Source organism: Panthera pardus, unplaced genomic scaffold (genome assembly GCF_024362965.1).
Source record: "Panthera pardus isolate Hobbes unplaced genomic scaffold, ASM2436296v1 HiC_scaffold_10, whole genome shotgun sequence".
In the NCBI taxonomy this organism is placed as follows: Eukaryota; Metazoa; Chordata; class Mammalia; order Carnivora; family Felidae; genus Panthera; species Panthera pardus.
The window spans coordinates 61,263,269-61,287,485 of NW_026526655.1; the positions used below are offsets into that span (position 1 = coordinate 61,263,269).

The following is a 24,217-nucleotide window of genomic DNA, read 5'->3' on the forward strand; positions in this document are numbered from 1 at the left end:
AATGTGGATAATATGAAAATCTAATAATACATCTCACCCTCTTCTGGGTTAGCATGATTTATTACACACACACACACACAGCTGAACCCTTACACACCATGCTAAGTGCTCTATATGTTTACATCATAATTTTTACCTCAACTCTGTGAAAAAGGTATGATTACTATTACCATTATACAGAGGAGAAAGCTAAGGCAGAGAGATGTTAAGTAGCTTGCTTAATCTCAATTCGCATTTTAAAAATAATTATTATTGCTGCTATCATCATCATCCTATCATCCAGGCACTGCCCTTATCTTAGATGAGGAAACTTGAACATCTATGTATGAAAAGGAAATACGTGGACTATGTTTGCTTGAAAAGCAAATTATGAACAATAAATCACAACAGCTTTTTCTCCCCGATCTGGATCCTGTTGTGTCAAAAATTTCCAAAATCAGAACTAACCTCTGATATTAGAAGTCAGGAGTAATTATCATGACCGAGAGAAGTTACAATGGTTACCAGGAAGATTCTTGGGTGCCTGGGATGTTGTTTCACCATCCAGGTACGTTAGTGTGTTCATGTTATAAAAACATGTAACTTATGATTTAGGTACTTCTCTGCATGTGTGTGGTTCTTCAATAAAACACTTGCCTAAAAAAATGTTCAGTGAAGAATTTTTACTCTTCTAAATACTACAGGCATCATAGAGGAATGTGTTGAATTTCCTTAAAACTAAAATCTTCGCTCCTTGAGTGTTAAAACTGGATTTTTGAACCTTGCACATTTACTCAAATGCTTTGAGACTGGTTGCACACAAGCTTTCCTTCTCCAGCAGTAGCATGAATGGACACAATGTAATCTTTTATTGATGATTTGGGGTTACCAATAAAACATACTGTCCTATTACCAGTGGAGAAAATCCTAAGGGGCTTCTAGAGCTGGAGAGGTGCTTCCCTCCCATCCGCATGAGCCCAGGCAGTTACGATGTTTCAGCCCCTGGGTCTAGTTTAGAGTTCTTCAATCTCCTCTTTTAGTTTCTTGCTTAGGTTAGGGTGCTTACCCTCTTCCATCATCCTGTATAATCTTTTATTCCTACCACCTTTGAGTTCTAGTTTATACCTTTTTATGTTGACAAAAATCAGAACCTCTGTTAAATCAGGGTGATGGATACATGGGGATGTTATGTTACTTTCCGTATGACTGAAAAAATTCTTACTATTTTTCAAGTTAAAACAATATTTTTGTAAGTTCACAAACCCAATAGCGAATTAATCTCAGCCACTAAGTCGGCAGCCCTCGGAAACTGGAGGGGGCTCTCATGTGAGTGAGGCCTGGAGTTTCTGCCTCTCTTGGGTATGTGGAAATTCTGCCAAATGTAAATAGTTGACTACCATTCAGAGTGTTCTTTAGATAAATGAAGGATAACTGCAAAATGTTACATTTGCATAAAGTGTTTACATGTTTTTAAAGATGTATAAATAACAAAAATACGGTGGACTCCCAGAGAAAAGGGCAATCTTAACAAAGCAAACCACATTTCTTAAACAAGAAGCTACTCTCAACAGCTATAAAAACTGCCTGGAGAGCAGAATTTAAATATTTCTTGCTTTTCTGGCTTGGCATTTGCCTAGACACCATTCCTGAGGTTCAGTGAGAAGGAAGAAAAACGTCTCATAAGCCCATGAGGAGGGGAAACGGCATCAAACGGCTACTTGTAACTGAAACAAGGGTTTTCTGTTAGAGGCCTGAGTTGGCAAGACCATATCCTCGCAGAAAACGAAGGGAAACATGAACACATATATATGTGAGAAATACATTTTAAATCTTCTTTAGAAGAAAAATTATTGGTAGTGGAACACACCAGGAAGAAAGAAGAAAGAAAAGAGAAAAGAAGGGGCACCTGGGTGGCTCAGTCGGTTGAGCGTCCGACTTCGGCTCAGGTCATGATCTCACAGTCTGTGGGTTCGAGCCCCGCATCAGGCTCTGTGCTGACCGCTTGCTCAGAGCCTGGAGCCTGCTTCAGATTCTGTGTGTCCTCTCTCTGCCCCTCCCCTGCTCACGCTTTGTCTCACTCTGTTTCTCAAAAATAAATAAATGTAAAAAAAAAAAAAAATTTAAAAAAAAAAAAAAAAGAGAAAAGAAGGCAAAGAAGGAAAGGGAAAAGGAAATCAACACCTGTGTATAATTATTTCGCGGACAAATGAAGGCGAAAATATAGTAACTTGAACTGAATTTAATTAGAAAATTTCTCAGCTCCTAGCTGCATGATCAATTCGGGAATGTGTGAAAATATACATTCTCTAAGATGTAATCTCTGGTTTGACACCAGCTTTCCATCCATAAACTATCTATAGGCAATACAAATTTTAGATCTGTCAAAGCGTGTGTGAAGAGAGAGGAACTTGGAGGGAGAAATGTCCCCAAACATAGAAAACAATTTGACTCTAGTTCTTCCGTGTTTAAATCTTGTGATTCATGAAGGTAGGGGCGTGTCTACTTTGTTCAGTGTCATATCTCAGCAGTTAGCACACAGCCTGGTACATAGTAGGACTTCATTAAGTGTTTGTTGAATAAATAAATTTTTTAAAGTACAGTAGGGGCGCCTGGGTGGCTCAGTCAGTTACCCATCTGTCTTGGGCTCAGGTCATGATCTCACAGTATGTGGGTTCAAGCCCCACATCCGGCTTTGTGCTGGCAGCTCAGAGCCTGGAGCCTGATTCAGATTCTGTGTCTCCCTCTGCCCCTCCCCAACGTGTGCTCTCTCTCTCTCTCAAAAATAAACAAACACTTAAAAATTAAAAAATTAAAAAGTACAGTAATTCATTGTTTCCCAGCAAATGAGCAGATCCTCTTTGAAAATGCACAAATCAAAAACTCAAGACAATCTGTACTGCTGATCCAAGTGTAAGACCAAGTGGTCCTTTCAAGCAAGTAAAAGGTAGTCTACACCTGGGCCCACTTAACAGCTTGACGTATGCTTTAAATGAACCCCCAAATAAAATAGGAGTAATTGTTTGAAGTATAGTGAAATTTTAAAACACTTATAAATTCTATTTAAATATGGCGTATGCGTTACACTTTCCTTAACCCTTTGAATGAAGTATTATTTTGACATCCTTGGTATACACTCAGAGCAGGATTTACTAATTTCCCCATGCACCCAAGAATGTACCAGACTCTATGCAAAGATCTCCAGTTTAAACGTAAAAGCAGAGAATCCTTTAAAATAATCTTCTTGGAAAGATTCCTACGGTAGCTGTCAAAGAGAACCTGAGCTTTGAAGAACGAATGCCTGAAACCCTGGCCCGCTAGAGCTGCGCTTAGCTGAGCATCGGAGGCTGGACAGGCTGGGGGGGGGGGGGGGCGGGCACGTGACCTGGGCTGCAGCGGGCTTCCACCTGGGCGGCCCGGTGCGACCCCCCCCCCCCCCCCCCCCCCCCCCCCCCCCCCGGCGCCCTTTTCCGGGTAGGCCCAGTCTGGCAGTCAGTGGCAGAGCCGGGTGCCCCCGGCCCGAGCGTCCTCAAAAGCACCACGTCTGCGCTTCTGGAGCACCCCAAGCTTTCCAAAGCTGTGGCCGGCCGTTGCACCAGCACACAAAATGGAGCGGGAGTGCAAGCGGCCGGCGGAGTAAGAAGAGGTGGACAAGACGATGGAACAGAAGATGAAGGAAGAGCAGGGAGAAGGGAGAAAAAGGACACGGCATGTTGCAGCCACACAACTCCTGAAACAGAATGCTACGGGCACCAGTGACAGTCACAACAAAGTTTATTACAATGAGAGGCAAGGCCGACCCATCAGGACCAACACTCTTGACAAGAGTGCGGCCCCAAACAGCCGGGGTACAGTTTCTATAACCCATCACATCGTTTTATCATCACCTGGGAACAGAACAAAGAAACAGTTTCCAGATGAGTTAGAAACAGTTGCCAGATGAGTTAGAAACAGTTGCCTAATGTGTTTATTTTAGACTTTCTGCCTCTAAGTTGCAACCAGTGGATCTCCTTGACCCTGCCTCTGATGCTCTTTTCTTTGAATTTTTGTTTCCTTAATTGGTGAAGCCTAATTTACAAGAGTATGAGGCGTAGTTTACAAGAGCAAAGCAAGGCTGTTATCTCTTAACCTTCAGTGTCAACACAAAGCTGTTATTTTTCAAGCTAAGCGTTAGCCCTACACTACAATTTAACCCTTACAGGCAGAGAGAATGTCGCTAGAGGAGAACAAGGAACAAATCCTGAAGTTGCAGGAGAAGCTTGGGGCCCTACAGGAAGAGAAGCACCAGTTTTTCCGACAGCTCAAGAAAGTTTTACCTGAGAGTGAGAAACGGAGGCTTAGGGAGCAGAGTGACCTGACCAGGCTGACGTCAGCTGCGCAACAGCAGAGCCTGATTGTTCACACAAGCACACAGGAGCTCCCCTCCTCAGCATGCAGAAGAGCCCCGGAGGACACAGTCGCCCAGGCACCCTCATAGTGGCTGCTGGCAGGGCCAAACAGATGTTCCCACCCCAAGTACTTACAACCTTTCAGGAGGCGGGCTCAGCAGCAGCTTTCGCAGGGACCGCAGAGGTCGGCCAATACCAAGGCTGTGCTTACGGGACCGCCCACTTCGCTGTGGACCCCCTTAGCCGGCCCTAGGCTGCGCTCAGAACACCTTCGGCGTTTCCGGCAGTGCGGTACTGTCACGCCACAGCCCTGTGCAGTGCACAGCCACCGTCAGCCCACCCAGATAGGGTTCCTCCAGTCTGGTGGTGAACTGGCCTGACAAAAGCCCTTGCAAAAGCAGAGGCAACATACTAACCAATGGACTTATTTTCTGACTCTTCCTCCCTGCACCGCATGCACCCCCAAGCTCTGCGTCCAGCCCCTGCCCTCTTTGCCTCTCCCCAGCTCCCTGTGCAGATGCAACTGGCAGGAGAGTCGGGCTTTGCAGCTACCAGCCAGCCTGGCCCTCGGCTCCATCTTCATCCAGCACAGCCAGAATTCGCCATTCTACCACAAGTGACCATCAGACTTTTTGTCTTCAACCTCACCCCCATTCCCTGCCATGGGTGAGGGTCCCCAGTGTGTCCCAGTCCAAAAAAATCTACCTGCCACTGCAAAAAAAAAAAAAAAAAAAAAAAAGAAAAAAAAAAAAAGAATCTGAGCTTTGGAACATGCCTGTGTATTCAAACCGTCTCGACCTTTAGAGAATCAAAATGTAGGAAGTGATTTGGATGATTTGGTAGATTTGTTTTAGTATCTTGGCGCTGAAGCATCTCTTTAAAGTGACTGAAATCATCACAAAGGTGGCTACCTGGTATCGAAGAGTGTGTGAAGAGAGAAAAATTCAATTAATTGCTAGATATTTAAATACCCAGAAACTCTGCAGTGCAGAAACATAAGCTATATTTTCTTATGCTTCACATCGATATTATGTAACAAATTAGAAACAGTACTGGCTCTGATATCACCTCTTTGACCCTAGTCAGACAATCTCTAAACTTAGGAGCTGAATGTCAAATCTTAGCCAGCTCTAAATATCTAGGGCTCAGGTTTTCTAGAAGAAAACTGTAACTCAGCTCTAACAAACTTAAATGGGAACAGCTTGTAGACAGGGCTACATTTTACTTATTTGTTTTACACAGTGTCTGGCATGCAGTAAGTGTTTAATAAATGTATGCTAATTAAATAGGATGATATATGAAAACTGGATGAATGAACAAACTTAGAAAAGTACAGCCAAAGTCTGTACAGTTCTTTCAAAGCCTATTTTTACCTTTTAAGAAAGTTTCTCCTGGAAGAAAAAAAAAAAGTTATAAAAAAAAACATTTCTGGTCTATTTTCTCAACAGAGAAGATTATTCTTTTTAAGGGAAAAATTTAAATCCCACAAAGTCAAGACAGAAAGTCACTTGTAAACTGGGAGGTATGGAGTGGATTTGGTCCGTAGATGTGTTTTGTTTGATCAGCACAATATTTGGGGGGTTTTGTTTTGGCTTTGTGGCTGGTTTACTTTTAGACTGAACCAGTTTTTTAAAATCTGTATTCTCCTGGATAATGGGAAGCTCTAGCCACTCGGGGCTGGCATCCCCATAGAGCCACAATCTGCTGCAGCTAAGAGGTTTCCTACTTTGTCAAAAGTAGACACTCTCCAGTTCTTTACAGTCCTCCCTCCACCCTCAACATGCACACACAGAAGGCATTTCCCTTCAGCTGTATGGAGATCTGACCTTTCGTTAATGGTCTTAGTTAACAGATAAAGTAGCTTCACACTAATGTTATTAGGAAACATTGCTCACAATAAAATGACCCCCTGATTGGTAAACTGTGTCTAGACTGGCAAAAGTAATGAAAAATCTATAAATACCTGATAAGAATGCCAAACTCTGGGCTTCCCAGAGTGCAATGATAACTGTTATACCCTATGTTGCTTTCCTAGGGCTATCATAACAAATTACCAAAAACTGAGTGGCTTCCAGTAACAATAAATGTATTCTCTCATCGTTCTGAAGGCCAGAAGCCCAAAATCATGGTGTTGGCTGGACTAGTTCCTTCTGGAGGCTCTGAGGGAGAATCCAGTCCATACCTCTCTCCTAGCTTCTGGAGGCTGCTGGCAACTCATGGTGTTGCTTGGCTTGTTGACACATCATTCCAATCTCTGCCTCCATCTTCATATTGCCTTCCCCTCTCTGTGTCTGTGTCTCCAATCTTCTCCCTTCTGAGGACACAAGTCATTGGATTTAGGGCCCACTCTAAATCAGGATGATCTCATCTTGAGACCCATAACTTTACTTCTGTAAAGACACTATGGTCACATCCACAGGTCCTTAAGAATAGGACTTGGACATATCTTTTTGGGGGACACTGTTCAACTCACTATATATCCCCTGCAGGAACACTGGAAGCCAGATCTATAGAGTATTGCAAGAGATACTGGCTGCTTTGGGGCATGGAGACCTAAAGCTCTGATCCCACCAATGCAGATCTCATCTCCTGGTGAATAAACTGTCACCTGCAGAGAGGCTAGTTTATGGGGGGATATATGGTTGCTACATGAACCACTGCAGGAAAGGATGCCTGTTTGGGGCACCTGGGTGGCTCCGTTGGCACCAGACTCTTGCTTTCCGCTCAGGTCATGATCTCATGGTTTGTGGGATCGAGCCCCACATCAGGCTCTGCACTGACAGTTCAGAGCCTGTTTGGGATTCTCTCTCTCTCCCTCTCTCTCTGCCCCTCCCCAAACACACTCTCTCTCTCCCTCTCAAGATAAATAAATATTTTTTTTTAAATCACTTAAAAAAAAAAGAAAAGAAAAAGGATACCCGATGCGGTCACGCTAGCAAGCTCTGGTTCCTATCCTACATCCTCCTAAGTGGGCTGGTGCCCAGTGTGGTCTTGGCAGTCTTGTGTGTCTGAATGTTTAGTTGAACACAGAAAGACATTCTCGTGGGTGCTACACACCTAATCCACTTCACATATTTACTTTATAAACCATCCTTGTAGGTATGGCCCCTGGTTTAGAGGACTGCCCAAACTTTCATTAATTTAGTAAATATTTATTGAATTCTGACTGCATGCTAGGTAATGTTCTACACACCATGTAGTGTTCTACACTATGTCAGTGAGGAAAACAGACAAGGGAACTTACATTTTAGTAGGAGAAGCCAATGACTGAATAAATAACTAAAATAGTCAATGGTCAGAATCTGGGTAATACTGTATTTTAAGTTTGGCATCTATATAATTATCTGAAGGACTGGGTGAGAAGCGTGATAGGGAAAGAGGAATCCAGGATGACTGAATGAACATCCAGAAGGATGGGGTTAAGAGTATGGTTGTTTTTAAGATGATAGAAATTGTAACATGTTGGAAATTATCCATCAGGGGGAGAAACTTAGTGATGCAGAAGGAAAAGGGGAGAACTGAAGTGATGATGTCTTTAGGTAGGCAAGAGGAGGCACAGGTCATACTTAGCAACATTCTAATGACCCTGAGGCCTTTAGAATAAAGATGCATTTCCAATATAATATGACACCCATTCTTCCCTAATAAACCAGTACTGCCAAACTGGCTGAACAGGATAATCACTGAGGGGGGAGGGAGAGCACATTTACTTTAGATGTTATTATTATCATTATAAAATGAGTAAAATTGCATTTTGTTACAGAACTAATCACTCAGTCATTCAATTGCTATTTATTGGCCTACCAGTTGCCAGATCTAGTTGTTATTCTAGGTGCCAGATATACAACAGTGAGCAAAGTAATCATTTCTAAAACATTTTTATTAGTTACATTACAAAGAGATCTGCATGTATTTATAACAAAAAATGTGTTTTGGGTTTCCTTGAATTGTGTCTTCATGCTTTGTAAAAACCCTCATTTCCCTAAAATTGGTAGGTATTATTATTAATAGTGTCCTCAAGGCTGGGTTTAGAGTAGGTATCTGGGGCATTTTCTCCACCATCTTCTTTGCCAGGTTCTACGCCAAGAGCCTTTTCATTTTTTTTTTTTTAATATATGAAATTTATTGTCAAATTGGTTTCCATACAACACCCAATGCTCATCCCAAAAGGTGCCCTCCTCAATACCCATCACCCACCCTCCCCTCCCTCCCACCCCCCATCAACCCTCAGTTTGTTCTCAGTTTTTAACAGTCTGCCAAGAGCCTTTTCAAATCATATTTAAGTGGACTTGGATTTGGTCATTTTGAGATACATTATTAGGCTAGGCCAACTGCCTTAATTTAAGGCCTACTCAATTTCTTTTTCTTAGTCTTTTAAATGTTACTTAAATGTAGTTAGATTCTCTCACAAAGCCAACTTGAGATCACCATACTATTCAATTTCTCTTCCTTCAGTTTATACAGTCAGAAGAGTTCTGCATGTGGAAAGGGAAGGAGTATAGAATTGCTGAGGCTTCTCTTCACCCAATTTATATACTTGAATTTTCTACCTTTTACCAAATAACATATTCCACCCTGCTGAACCTTTTAAAAGGTCAACTGCCACTTTGAGAGGGTTTGTTTCAATCTTTTCTGTGGCCTTCTTTTCAAGGGCTGTTTCTCTGATTTCCTGGCAGTGTACTGATTTCATGGGAAACATTCCTTTTAAGAGAAGTACAAAGCCTCTTCTCAAGTTCTCTTTGAAATTCTTCCTCATTCATGTTCGCTAGGTTTCCCACTAGTTTAAAATGTTATTTCAGTTTTAGATGTCCTATTGTCTGTTATATTCTATTTTAGAATACATAGATTTCCCAAAATATTTGGACTATGTGCGTTTAGGTATGCATGTACCCGCCCCCCTCCCCATCACTGCAACACACACACACACACACACACACACACACACACGGGCATTTATTTTGTAACTTTTGTGCTTACTCTAGAGCTTACTTCTTAAAGGTGCTTCACAGGACTCTTTACTTGTTCTCAAATGGTTTTAAATGTTGTCTACTGTCTGTGTATTATATTTGTAAGGCATTTTATGCTCAGAGTAATAACTGGATTTCAGCCTTCCCCTCCTCATCTCTAAATATTTGTGCATCACAGACAAACTCCATTTCATTGTGTTCATTACTAGGGATCTGAAAGAGAAAAACCTAAAAATTTCCTCACTGAAACAGTAAAAAAGTCTGTTTTAACATGGCTAGTCTGTAACGTGTGTCTCCCTCCTGGCTCACAAAGCCAACTCTTTAATGCTGGCCCTGCAACTAGAGCCCTCGTACTGCTGGATAGGAGCAAGCGCAGGGTGACCAAGATTCGTAAGAACTCAGTTATACAATGCATGTGCCTGTATGTATGAAAAAGCTTATGTTCATGTCAATGAAATACATTATCTGATTAAAGTGCTTTCCAAGTCTGGAATCCAAATAGTAAACAGGACGGGGAATGTTGACAGAACAAACATTCTAAAACTAACACAAACCCCGTAACTTAGCTTAGGGGAAACAAGGTTTGCATAAAAGCAACAGATGACCATTTCCAAAATATCCATTCACACGTTTTTGCTCAAAGGTCAGTATGAACAGATTAAGAAAAGTCTGAAGTTTCAAGAAAATAAACTTTTAGGAAAACTCTAATGGACTCTAACACGAAGAAACCATTTCAAAGTGTATTTGAGATGAACCTTTTTTTGCTTCTCTTAAGAATACTTTGCAGAAAATAAGCATATTGCCATAAAAGCAGAGAAATGAACCTTGAAAATAGAGCCACTGGAAACATACTACTTCCCTGGGTAAGGTACTTAACTGCTCTGTGTCTTGGTTTATTCTTACATAACTGTGAAAGAGCGCACTCAGTGGGCATACAGGAAGCATTCAATAAATACCAGCGATTGTTTGGTGACTGTCTCCTCTCTCGTAAGTCAGGAAACAGCTAATATCATCTGTGTTTCCCTTACCCTCAACTATGAGAAGACTCTGGAAAGTTTCCTGGTATTAGGAGCTGCCCTGAAGGGCTGGTTGGAAAACATGAAGAGACTGTTGCCACTACTTGGAGCAAACAGATGTTCACAGCTCTGGCCAAACTGAAGGGCTCCACCTCGAAGGAAAGAGTGTTTTTGATGACAGTGACTTTGGGACTTGAGTCTGTTTTTCTCATTTTAGGTCAGTGGCAAAATAACTGGGACTTATGTAACAAAATAACTTGGCTGGCCAATGGCAGGCGCACCCGCATGCCTGTCACAACCCAGGTAAGGGAAGCATTAGCAACTTGTCTGCCACTACATCCCAGAGTGGGAGAATGCTGGCCACACCTGCTGAAGGCTGCAGCACGAGCTTTAAATGGAAACAAAAATCTTTTCTTCAGGAATGAGGTCGGAGCTTTTCTGTTAGCTTGTTTGATTTGGGGAGCCAGATATGGCTGGAGAAAAGGCAGCCCGCTCGGAGACAGAGCTAGAGGTTTCGGCCGGTGGCACCTCTTTCTGAAGCCTTTACACTTCTGTCCATTATTTTCTTTTTTATTTAAAAAAATTTTTTTAACATTTTATTTCTTTTTGAGACAGAGAGAGAGAGAGAGAGAGAGAGAGAGCATGAACAGGGGAGGGTCAGAGAAAGAGGGAGACACAGAATCCGAAACAGGCTCCAGGCTCTGAGCTGTCAGCACAGAGCCCGACGTGGGGCTCGAACCCACGGACCGCGAGATCATGACCTGAGCCGAAGTCGGATGCTCAACTGACTGAGCCACCCAGGCGCCCCGTCTGTCCGTTATTTTCTGAGGTATAACCTCAGCTCACCATTTTCTACCTTCTTCTAAATACTTTGTCTGCAAGGCCTTTACTTCACTTTTCGAAAAGTGCCTACAAAGAAATGGCACTTGCGCCACTGGCTGGCGGTTCCTCCAGCCAAACAGCGGAGGAAGGAAACTGTCAGGACACAATACCACACACACACACAATACCACACACAACCACAATAAAAACTGCCATGGATTGAAGGAGGAGGGGGGTGGACAAGCGAAATGGGTGAAGGCGGTCAAAAAACTTGACTTCCAGTTATAAAATAAGTCCAGGGGATATAAGGTACAGCATAGTGACTACATTAGTAATATTATATTGTATATTTGAGCCATTGCTAAGAAAGTAGATCTTAAAGGTTGCTCAGGGGGTACATCTTAAAAATTCTCATCACAAGAAAAAAAATGCGTAGCTACGTGAGCTGTTGGAAGTTAACGAGACTTACTGGGGTGACCACTTCGATTTATAAATCACATGTGTGGGGGATAAGCTTAGGAATCCCCCGGGCTTACACCAATGGGTTAACAAGGCATAATGACATACAAAGTCATAAAATGCTCACACCTGAGTTTGGGTAAACCAGCTTGGCACTCCAAGAATAGGTGAATGCAAAGACACCCCAAGAATAGGGAGGCACAAAGGTGCCAGGAGTAGGGAGGTGCAAAGACACCCCAAAAGAGAGAGGGGGTGCAGAGTCCCCAAAATAGAGAGGGAGAGGCAAAGGCCTGAGACAGAAACGGTGCAAAGGTGCCTGATACATAGGTATAGGAAATAAACAAGATTAGATGTTCAGGGTGAAAGCACCCCCAATTTAGTACTATAGCAGAAAAGCTGCTTTCACAGGAGAATAGGGCCAGGTTAGGTAAATTGGTGAACTGGACTATGGACTGCTGTGCTGCAGGCAAAGCAGCCGGAAGCAGAGATGGTTAACAACAAGAAAGGTGCCTTATTCACCCTGAGGCTATTCCCCCTATCTGTCTCATCCCCTAGCCTAGCTAAGATAAACAGGCACTGCGCCTCCTGTCTGCTGTTAACAACCATCTACCCATCTGCCCGGTGCCCGGATTTTGTTTTATATTGACCCAAACCCCAAACCCCCAAAACTGTATTTCTTCAAAACCCCCCTTTTCTCTCACATCCCCAAGTTAAAGTTCCTAGTTTCTTTGTCTCTTTGTGCACGCCCATCACCTTTGCAAGCCTTCTGATCTGAATAAATACGGGGCAAGGACCCTTATTCCGGGCTCTTGTCTTTTTCCTGGACATTAGCCATCTCTTGGCTTTCATCCTGTGTCTGCTCTTCTGCTGGCCAAAAGAGAACTCTAGACTTAAGAGTCTACGACACACCTATATAATCTTACACATGACCACGTTATACACGTGAAACATGTTGTATGTCAGTTATAGCTCAAAACAAAAACAAAAACGAAGTATGTCATCCACTGAACCCTCCCTCTGGGCTAGCCTCATCCCAGAGCGTGAGTACACGCCCGGAGCTGCACTCTCGTGGGGCCAAACGTGGACACAGCAAACCCCAGGGATGTCTCAAGCACAAGCATCTCCGGGAGCCAGGCAGCCGCAAGCCCCACCTGCCAGCTCCCGCCCCACTTCAAGGCCAGCGCCCAACAGGAAGCCCCGCGGGAGAACTTTCGCTGGTCGGGAGCCACAAAAACAAGTCTGGGAAGGCAGGGCAGCCTAACCCCCTTTTGAGTCCTGGCAGCTTCCTGGGCTGGACTGAAATGAACGCTCTAGGAGACGCGAGACTAGAGCTGATGCTTCGCTCACCCCGACCACCTTCACGCAGGCCTGAGGATGGGGCAACAGGAGACCAATTCTCGCCCTACCCTTTCCGCCTTCCTCTCCTAATCTGCAGCCGGGAAGAAAGTTCAGAGGAAGGCCTCGCCTAAAGAGCGTTTCGGCACCCCTGATTGCGCAGGCTCCGTCCACGGGGGGCAAATTTCGGGGCCAGGGACGCTCCGCACTCCGCCCTCCCTCCTCCGCTCCGCTTTCTGGCGTCACGCGGCTGCCTCACGTGCGCCCCACGCCCCTCGCAGCAAAGAGTTAACCAAGTGGGGCCCGCGCGCCGGGCCACCCGCTCCGCCGCAGCCGTGCCCAGCCGCCCCCCGCGAAGCATCTCGTGGCGGTGCCCGCGCCTCGCGCGCCGCCGCCGCGCCGCCCCTCCCCGCTCGCCCACGTCGGCCCGGGGCAGGCTCCGCGCGCCCGCGGCTCCCGGCTCCGTCCCGCCGCCACGCCCGGCCGTCTCCGCGCCCCGGCCCCCGGCCCCCCGCGCTCGCCGAGCTCCCCCTCGCACCCCCTCGCTCGCCCACGTCAGCCGCACTCGGCTGGGATCGGTCGGGGAGCCCGGCCGGCGAGTCCCTCCCCGCTGCCTCCCAGGAGGTGCCCAGTACCGATGCCCTGGATGAAGACGAAGCCAGTGACCACGAGCACCGGGTGCCAGTTAAACTCGAGCGCGGTCCCATCCCAGCCGAGTCCCTCCCGGTAGTGGAGGACCCAGATGAGGGTGAAGAGCACGGACAGGAAGCCGACGAGCAGCGCCGACACCAGCAGCCCCAGAAAGCCCCTGTAGCCGTCCATGGCCATCAGAGCCCCATACTCCGCGCCTCGGCAGCGACAGAAATTCTGCCAGGCGGCGGCGGCGGCCTCCGGGCACTCCTGGGAGCCGTCTCCGCCCGGGAGGAGGGGCTTCCTCGCGGGCCTGCCGGAGTGTGGGGCCTCCCGAGGGTGGGCAGCTCGCGCTCAGAAACCGGCCCCACCCCCGAGATCTCGGGCCGCCCCCTGGCCCAGCATCCGGTAACCGATCCAGTTCGTTGTTGAGAGCGAGACAGCGCGGAGGATTCCATGCCCGCCGCTTGCTTTTGACTCTGCCCTCGTCTCTTATTTGTGGGGAGACGAAGGCAGTGGTGCTCGCTCTAGGTTATGAGAAGAGATGGGACTGTGTGTCGATGTGGATTAAGGAAGCCTCCAGAGCCCCAGCCCTGAGGATTGGCCGTCTTCGATGCCAGGAATGCGCCAAGGAGGCCCTACCTAGCAAAGCAAACTACTCGCGGTTTGAGCTTTCGACAGGGAAGACAGACATCGTCTGGACCCTGGACTTGCCTATGTAGTGCGAGAAATAGTGGATCTTAAATGCGCTCACCTGCACAAACCTATTTGTAACAAAGCCCCGCTTTCATGAAGTGAAGCTTCTTCACTCTTTTGCCCTCTTTCCAGCATCATTGTCACCCTTCTCCATTAGACAAGGGACGTGGTGTTGTCATCTGCTGCTGTTAAAGAAAACGTGGCTCTGGCTGTTAGGGCTTCTAGAATGCATTCGGGAACATTCACTTCTAGCCATCGCCTGTAGTTCATCTCCAAGGACTGGTTTACCATATTGTGTCGTTGTACCATTTTGAAAGCCCTGAGAATGTGCAGGTGCTGTATGGAAGTGCTTTTCAACAGAAAAGACCAGTTTTCAGCCCAGGAAGTAGGAGTGTCAAGCCCTGGTCGTAGGGCAGGATCAAGGGTTAAGAGTAGGAGGCTGCGGACTTCACCTAGGTCATCATTTTTCCCTTGGCGGAGAAAGAGAGGGAGAATAAGCAAATGGAAAAGAAGGACGCCTCCCCGCAGTACAAGGTTTTCGAATGGTCTGGCCCAACCTAACCCTCCACTCATCCTTTCACACCCTTACCCCCCTGATGTCCATGGTTGTAAACTTCTCACCCAGATGACCACTCTATCCACATGCTCGCTTCCAAATTTTCCTGACTCCCATCTCCACCAAGAAACCTTCCCTGAATCTGCTCCTGCCTCTGTTTTATGCCTCCACCCACTCACCTCCCCATCCAATGCCTGGCTGCATCATTTATCAAGATGTGATATAAACATCTGTTCCTGTGGCTGTCTCCACTCCCCAAACTGCCCTCTTGAGAGTATTGTCTAATTTATCATTATATTCTTCCTTGGCATGTAATAGTTACTCAGTAAAGTTTGTTGGGGAGATGAATCAAACTGAGTGTGCCAGGGTCCTAGCAAGAAACAGGTGGTACACTCCAACTGGGCAATTTAGCAATGAACAGGACTATTTACAAAGTTGTGGGCTGGGTGTGGGAAACCACAAGGATTTTGCAGTGCCCAGGCCTGAAGGAAAGAGGTTACTGGAATCCAGAGACAGAGCTATGTAAAGAGGGCAGTATGACTGAGGTTATGGCCTTGAGTTGAGGGACGCAGCCAGCCTGCAGCAACCCCACAAGGAGAATGAGAGGCAAGATGAATATTCCAGCTGTACTTTCTTCCTCTCCAGTCTCCTGTCCAGAGTCCCAAATGGCTGACCCTAACCAGAAGCCAGAGGATAATTGATCTAGTCCGTAAGGGTTAGCTTCTCAGGACATACAACAGAGGGGGAAAAGGTGCAAGTAAACCTGTAGGAATAAACAAACTATCACCAAATCTTCCAGTTTTATTTTTTCAGATTTTTTTGGTTCCCGGGTGCTGCAAATGTTTCCTGTTTAACTTTATACTGCTTCTCTTCCTTTGTGATCTTTAACTAGCAATTCCTTAACAATGTCCTTGTGTCCCTATTCTTCTTCCTTAAAGTGTCTACTCCTTGTTCCCAGTTAACTTCACCCCTTTAACTCGGCATCTGCACTTCACTCATGAGTTAATTTTTCTCCACAGAAGCAGAAAATAAGAATCTCTGGGATTCCAGGGGTGCCTGGGTTGCTCAGCTGGTTAAGTGTCTGTCTCTTGATCTCAGCTCAGGTCTTGATCTCAGGGTCGTGAGTTCAAGTGTTGGGCTCCACTTTGGGTTCTATGCGGGGCATGGAACCTATAGAGAAGGAGAAGGAAAAGAAGAAGAATCATCTGGGGGATTCCAGATTCCATTTAACAAAACTTCTCAGGAGAATGAAAACATGGCCAAATGGTACGGATCGTATTCAATCATCTTGAAGTTAGAAGCTAAACTGAGAGACTTTCAACTTTTAAACTTCTCAAAAGTTCAGAAGGAACAGAAAACCAATGAATCATGGAAGCAGTGATTAGTAAAAGTGTATTTATTGCACACACACCAAAAAGACAGTTTGTAAACTAGGAGCCTTCAACCCAAAACATGGAATGAGGTTCAGGAGTATAGGTGTATTGTTATAAAGCAGCTTATATATGGGGCACCTGGGTGGCTTGGTCGGTTGAGCGTCCGACTTCGGCTCAGGTCATGATCTCACGGTCCGTGAGTTCAAGCCCCGCGTCGGGCTCTGTGCTGACGGCTCAGAGCCTGGAGCCTGTTTCAGATTCTGTGTCTCCCTCTCTCTCTGCTCCTCCCCTGTTCATGCTCTGTCTCTCTCTGTCTCAAAAATAAATAAACGTTAAAAAAAATTAAAAAAAAATAAAGCAGCTTATATAGTTAGATAGCAGTGATTGTTTACTTTTCACAGTGATTGGTTGTATTTCTTCAAATTTATTTATTCTGAGAGAGAGGGAGGGAGGGGCAGAGGGAGAGAATCCCAAACAGGCTCCACGTTCAGCTCAGAGACCCATTTGGGGCTTGATCTCAGGGCTGCGTGATCACAACCTGAGCCAACATCAAGAGTTGGACACTTAACAGACTAAGCCACACAGGCGCTCCACAGTGATTGGTTTTAATATTAGAATTTTCTTAAAAGATAGGGAATTGATTAGTGGTTATATCGATCTTAGGAAACGGTTCAAGTTTTGCTTATGATTTCCAGAGGCATAAGCAAGAAATGACTTTGGCAAGTCAGTCTTGCAAAATGAGCTAAATTAAGCTTTGCCTGTATAATTAAACAGGTTTTGTTTGCTCGGGGAATTTTCGAGCTTGGTCTTTGTCTCTTATCTTAACATCCTTTAAAGACCTAACTTTGATAAAACTTGTCACTTGAAAGAAGAACATTTTTAATAAATATTGTTGTGGCTTAGTATTAACTTTTTAAAACAAGAGTTGTTCAATACTAGAAGTTCCCCTTGTGAGATGGTAAACAATTGGTCACCAAAGTCTGACTGGATAACTTGTCAGCAATGCTCTCAAAGGGATTTCTGATGTGTGTAGGGGGAGAAGGGAGGGTGGGCAATGAACACGATAGCCTTCCTAAAAACCTGTGATGCTGCAAACACGTACATATTGACAGATTTTGTTTTGTTTTGTTTGTCCCTGACAAACATAGAATTCAGAGTAAGGAGATAGGATGTGAAGGGGTGGGGAAAGGAAATCCAAACCCCTTCCGTCATGAGATTAGGAACCAGGTGTTCTATATGCCATTTATCTACTGAATTTCCATGAGGTAACGTTCCATTTCTCTTGGTGCATACAGAAGTCCATTATACTGATGTCAAGTATAATAAGTTGTGCATAGTGGTTTGCCTTGTTGGATAAGTGGACTGTTTTTTTAATTCAAATATTGACTGTGTGTTGGGGACTCTGCCCCTCCATTCTCCATCCTTCCTTGGCTTGCCTTCTGCCCTGGCAGGCTCCTTGCCCATTGGCTTCCAGTTGGCTGTGGCCAGTACACTGAGGGAGATTAGAGGGCAGGAAGAAAGAGAGGTCAACCTACTTTTCCATCTGTGCCCCTTTGCTAGGCCATGGTTTTTGCAGTGGTCGCATTCCTTTGCCACAACAATGTTTGAGTGGCCCCTCTTCCATAGCTATAGCTCTCCCAGAGTTCAGTAACACCATGCCTCCTGGCGTATATAGGGCCTGTATGTGGTGCTGAGCACCCCCTTGCTTGTCCCTTGTTTTCACCATTCTTTGTTGGGTTTTCTTAAGTCCGTTTGCAACTCTCTAAATACTCCCTTTATTACACTATCTTCAGTTAAACCTTTGTGCAAACCCACTGTTCCCTGCAGGACCCTGACAGAGACAAGTAGAAAAATTATCTCACCTAATACTACTCTTCCCCTAGCCCCACCTAACTGCCTATGCCTTTTTAGGACATATTATGAAAAGAGGAATATATGAAACAAGAAAAAAACCACAAGTAGGAGGAATGAGCTCACACATCTTCCTGTTCTCCCTTCTACTGGACAGGAGAATTGGGGATCAGAAAGCTGTCTCAGTGACTCACAGCCAACACCATGACGCATGATGTAAACCAAGCTCAAGCAGTGGTCACAGTGTCCTAGCAAAATAAAGCAGAGTTTAGGACTTTGAAAAGAACAAAAACCCATGTTAATGGGTGGAATATACTTCCTTATGTGAGGCTAGACTGTGCCGTCTTTGGGGAAAAAATAAATGTGTGCTTTGCTGAGGTGTTTCTCCTTTGAGCGAACTGGTGAGGAGATTATCTCCAGCTCTGGCTGTGGGGAGACTAGCTGTGCAATCAGCCTCTACTGCCTCCCTAACTCAAGAGACTCTCCGAGTCTACCTGCCCCAAGAGGGCAGGGCTGGAGTAAGAATAGACTTCATTTCAGGAACCCCAGTTTGGGAAGAGGTAGAAAGTAACTCTCTTCCTGAGGGAGCAGAATGGTACACCAGCCTGGGAGGCAAACACAAGAAGAGGAAGGTGTCTGGGGAGAACAGAAGAAGAGAGAAAATCACCTAAACAGGTGCCCAAGCCAAAGGCTTAACTCAGTAGGGCCTCTTCCCCGTGGGACATAGAGGGGAGGGGGTTAGATCAAGGCATTAGTTTTGTTCACCCACGCCATACTGCTCTGTAAGATCTAACTGACCCTTCATTTACTTTTTAAAATTGCTTCCATCATCATCATGAGTGTTTGGTGAGGCAGGAAGCACTTGCGAAAGGGATTGATAACTCTTCCTAATCATTTAATCATCTGGCAAAATAAAATTACCATGGCCCTACTCTGGGCCTATCTCCTCAGCCCACACATTAGCAGGCAGAGTTTTGTCCAGGCAGAAGAGATACAGGATTCAATTCTTTGATTCCCCGATTCTTATCTACCACCTTTATAGGTTAGCAGGAACTAACCAGCTGAAGAAGAAAAGAGTGGGGTTTGATCATACCTAGCTTCAATTTATTTTTTATGTTTTTTAAAGGTTATTTATTTTGAGAGAAACAGAGACAGTGCAAGCAGGGGAGGGGAAGAGAGAGAGGGAGAGAGAGAAAATCCCAAGCCAGGCTCCACCCTGCCAGCTATTGAGCCCGATGCAGGGCTTGAACTCACAAACCATGAGATTAACCAAGAGTTGGACGCTTAACTGACTGAGCCACCCAGGCGCCCCGGTTCAATTTACTTTAGAGCCCTCCCCACCCCACACACTTATAAACCCTAGATTAAACTATAAACTCCTTGGAGGTGATGATTTGGTCTACCTTATTTGCTGCTGCTCTAATTTTAGGGTGTGTATTCTAAAAATGTGTTGAGATGTGTTGTGTGTGGGTGAGTACGAGACACAGACATGAAAAGGACTGTCATGAAGGAAGAAGTTACTTTTTTATATTCATGGTCCCCTACGGACAGGAGGCACAGCAAGTATGCCCTTCAGGGCCATGCAGGGCCACACAGGGAAGCACCCACACAAGAGGAGTCTTTATTGTGGTTTTCCAGGGAACAAATGGACAAGGCAAGATCGTCAAGTGGAACACACTTATGATTGGATAGTTTGAAGAATTTCCATCGGCTCTGGTTTATAGGGGTGGCCTCCAGTTGGTCTGGTACCTGGCCCTGTAGTCATTAGGGTAGGGGATAGTGCCCAGACAGTACTGGAATTGGATAAAAAGAGCTGGATAGGGGAAAGGACTCTGAAGTAGATGATCTGCATATCAGAGGCATGCTGGCAGGCAAATCATTATCTCTAGGAATTAGTTAACCCTGAGAGGGGCAGTCCCCAGGTCCACAAGGCCCCAAATGCCAGAGCAGCAAGAATATGGAAAAGGGGATGCCTGGGTGCCTCAGTTGGTTGAGCATCCTGACTCTTGATTTCGGCTCAGGTTGTGATTCCAGGGTCATGAGATTGAGCCCCTTTCTTGGCTGTTCTTTCTAGCACCCACATTTTGTACAAGAAGGTCCAATACGCAAATATTTGGCTGAATAAACTATCTGCAAACAACTTAAACTGACCTCACTGGATCTCGGGAAGAGACTAGAATTCCTGTTAGAAGTTCTTTTGAAAGAGAAACGCAAATGGTGTAAGTCCAAATTTTATTTTTGCTCCAAAATAATTTAGTTTGGCATCTGTCATTGATATGTTGCCTCCAAGACTAGAGCCTTGAGATTCCAGTCAACAGGAAGCAGTTAGAAATGAGGAAGTATTCATTGCTCTGGGGCCTCAATCTGCTACTGGCTTACTATATAATCAGACAGTTTACAGGGGCCAAAAACCGGGCTGCAGTGACAGGACGGCTTGGAACTAGATCCAGGTTCTTGATTTGGTCGGTGGGTAGACTCTGGATGGGGGGGGGCGTGGCGGGGGTGGGGCACTGCATCTTTATTTCCTTAAGTTATAACTGAAATTTAACAATTTCTTTAATTATGAATGCAGACAACAAACGCCACTGGTATTTATAGTGGCTAATACTCTTTCACCAATAAAAACCACTGATATTTTTATGCCTTAAGAGTTGTTACAGGAGGGCGCCTGGGTGCTCAGTCGGTTGAGCACCGACTCTTGATGTCGGCCCAGGTCATGATCCCGGGTTATGGGATTGAGCCCCATGTTGGGCTCTGTGCTGAGCGTGGGGCCTGTTTGAGATTCTCTCCCTCTGCCTTTGTCCCCTGTTTATGCTCTCTCTTTCTCTAAAAAAAGAAAGAAAGAAAGAAAGAGAGAAAAAGAAAGAAAGAGAAAAAGAAAAAAAAGAAAGAAAAAGACTTGTTAAGGATATCTCAATATATCATTTATGCTCAGCATTTTTCAGCAGTTATTAGCAGATCTTATTAATGCATCAATAACAAAGCACGTATGCTATTATATTAGAATTTTCTTTTAAATTCTCATAACTCCGTTTTAACATAATTGGTTTTATTTGTAAACATATTTTTAAAATTTTATATATTTTAAAACAATATTCATGGGAGAGGTCCATGGGTTTTATTTAGCCTGCCGAAGGAGTCCCTGGCACACAAAAGTTTGAGAATGCCTGAGTAAAATGACCTCTAAGGCTTATTTTTCCTTTTAAATCTGTACTTTCAATACTTGTACCCAGAAATCGTGGGGGGGGGGGTGGTGGGGGAGCTATGAACTAAATCCAGCTCACATCTTACAAAGTGCAGTCACCATCCTGCTGTGATAGGAATGTAAAAAACAACACTTGAAGAACTTGATACATCTCTTGGAAAACCAACCTAGAAAAAAACCTTGTATCCTCTTTATCCAGAGCTATTGTTAAATGCTGAATTGTCCTGAGTGTCATACTTCCTCAAGGATAAAAGCCTGTCTGTCCCTTGATTGTTTAATCTTTATTTACTGACGATCTGGTAGGTGTATTCTATAAGCATAGCCAGGCCAGGCAAGAGTGTCAAACAGAACTTTTTTGTCATGGGTGTCTTGTTGCCCCCTCCTCCTCCTCCCCTCTCTTGGCTGTTCTTCCCAGAACCCACATTTTGTACGAGAACGTCCAACACTCAGACCTTCCTACCACCATCATGGTCCCCGGATGGAGATTCAACCTTCCTTCACCGCCTATCAATATGGAATAATTGTGGGTCTCTTTCACGGAAGTATTAATGGTTGATGATCATACTAACATCATGAGAATTACTAACGCTTATTGACAATTTAGTATGCCCCAGGCACAGTTCTATGAACTTTCCGTGTATTAGATAATTTGATTCTTACAACAACCTCATTTTACAGATGGGGAAACTGAGCTGTGCAGCAGTCAATTTGTCCAAGTTCCCATAGCAAGGAGGTAGTGGGAGGTAGCGGGATTGGGATCCAAACTCAAGTATTTTGGCTCCAGACCTGCACTCGTCGATACTATGCTAAACTGCCATGATTTATTTAACAAATTCCCTATTTGTTGAATTGGCATTTATATTGTTTACAGTTTTTCACTACTAGAAAATTGCCTTCATGAATGTCTTTATACATAGATAATTTTACATTTCTGGTTGTTTCTTTAGGGTAAATTCCTAAAAGTGAATCTATCACATTAATTTTTTTTAACCAAATTGCTTAATTATCCTACAAAAGATTGTAGCGATTTCACCAGAACTGTATGATCATGTCCCTTCACATCATTGCCAATGAAGAATATTATTGTTCTATATTTAAAAAATTGTTTTAAATTTATTTTGGAGAGAGAGAGAGAGAGAGAGAGAGAGAGAGCGAGAGAGCAGTCTTTTGAGGTTGTCTTCCCTTATTAGACCCTACATGGGTCCATTCTACCCCCTGAGAAATCCACTCACTTCTCTCCATCTTTTCTGGTGCTGCTTAATTCCAGCAACCCTGTTATGAAACCTAGATGAGCAAACAACCATCCAACAGGTTTTCTTGGCTTCTACTCTTGCCACACCTCCCCCAGGCCACACATTTCCCACACTACATCAAAAGATAATCCAAAAATACAAACCTGACTCTTGGTTTCATCTCCAGTCGGGATCTCATGGGTTCATGGGACTGAGCCATGTGTTTCCCTCTGCCCCTCCTCTCCAATTTGTACAACAGATCATTATGCAGTCTTATAAAACAATGATGAAGCTCTATATGTATGGATCTGGAGCACTATGCAAAATCTATTACTAAGGACTTCCAAGTACGGTGTTATGGCTAATCAGATGCACCAAGGCACCCATCCACCAAGCAACAAGTGGACCTTAATTACAACCCACTTCTTTGAGGCATCGTTCATCTCTCGAGAGGTAAAGGAGGTTTCTGCACACCTTTCTCCTTCAAAAGCAAAAACAAAAATGCAGTTGTCATGAGGGAAATGATGACACTAGTGATACTTCTGTCAGGATATGGAGGCTTGGACCAACACAAGGTTGGGAAGGATGAACTGAGCCAAAGCCCTGAAGTGGCCCCAGGATGGTGGCAGCTTTGGCTATCGGCAGAAATAGAAACAAATCCTCTCTGGAGGAGAGCTTTCCCAGTTGGGGGCTATGGGAATCTCATGGATTAAGACCAAGTACACAATCAATATCATCAAGATCATGAGGGAGCAAGGCAAGCCACCATTCGTGAGAATCTGCATCAATAATAAAATATAGAAAAGTGATGAATAAAATGTTTAAGAAATAAAGAAACACAAAAATCCGTATTCGGTAGATCTAGATAAGCAAGTCAAAACTATAATGCTTTTGGGAAAGAATGTAGGAGAGTATCTTCCTGGTCCAGGACAGTAAAGAATCTATAAAAGAAGATTAAGGCCACCTGGGTGGCTCAGTTGGTTAAGCATCTGACTCTTGATTTTAGATCAGGTCATGATCCCAGGGTGATCACAATCCCAAGCTGAACACGGAGCCTGGTTAAGATTCTCTTTCTCTCAGGGCGCCTGGGTGGCTTAGTCGGTTAAGTGTCTGACTTTGGTTCAAGTCATGATCTCGTGGTTCGTGGGTTTGAGCCCTGTATCAGGCTCTGTGCTGACAGCTCAGAGCCTGGAGCCTGCTTCAGATTCTGTGTCTCCCTAGCTCTCTGCCCCTCCCCCACTCGTTCTCTCTCTCTCTCTCTCTCTCTCTCTCTCTCTCAAATAAACATTTAAAAAAATTTTTTTAACGATTCTCTCTCTCTTCCTCTGCCCCTCTCTCCTGTTCTCTCACTCTCTCTCTAAATAAACAAAGTTTAAAAAAGATGAAAACTATCTCAACCATAAAAGACTGGTGCATTTAACCACATTAAAATGAAGAACTTCTGTTCCTCAAAAGACTCCATTATTATTAGGAATTATTGGAGTAAAAAAAGAAAAAAGATAGGAAAAGATATCTAGAATACACATAATTAGCAAACCCTAGTGAGCATTACTATTACAAACTGATGGGACAAACAGCCAAATAGAAAAATGGGTAAAAGACTTTAATAGATACTGTACAAAAGTTGATATTCAAATGACCAATAAACAAAGAGGAGCTCTACCTTTAGTCATTAGGGAAGCACAAATTAAAACCACAATGGGATACATGC

The 24,217-nt window shown here is 44.5% G+C and overlaps 1 protein-coding gene and 1 pseudogene across 1 annotated transcript in view; one reads left to right on the forward strand and one right to left on the reverse strand.

The window, feature by feature from the left end:
* The window catches only part of LOC109272909 (plasma membrane ascorbate-dependent reductase CYBRD1), a 34,838-nt gene extending 20,937 nt beyond the window's left edge, over nt 1-13,901 (reverse strand). Inside the window, exon 1 of the mRNA XM_019459447.2 lies at nt 13,599-13,901. Within this exon, the coding sequence (XP_019314992.1) occupies nt 13,599-13,791 (193 nt within the window). The 5' untranslated portion in view covers nt 13,792-13,901. The remainder of the gene's footprint in view (nt 1-13,598) is intronic.
* LOC109269419 (G protein pathway suppressor 2-like) lies at nt 478-5,068 on the forward strand (annotated as a pseudogene).
* Nucleotides 13,902-24,217: the final 10,316 nt, after the last annotated feature.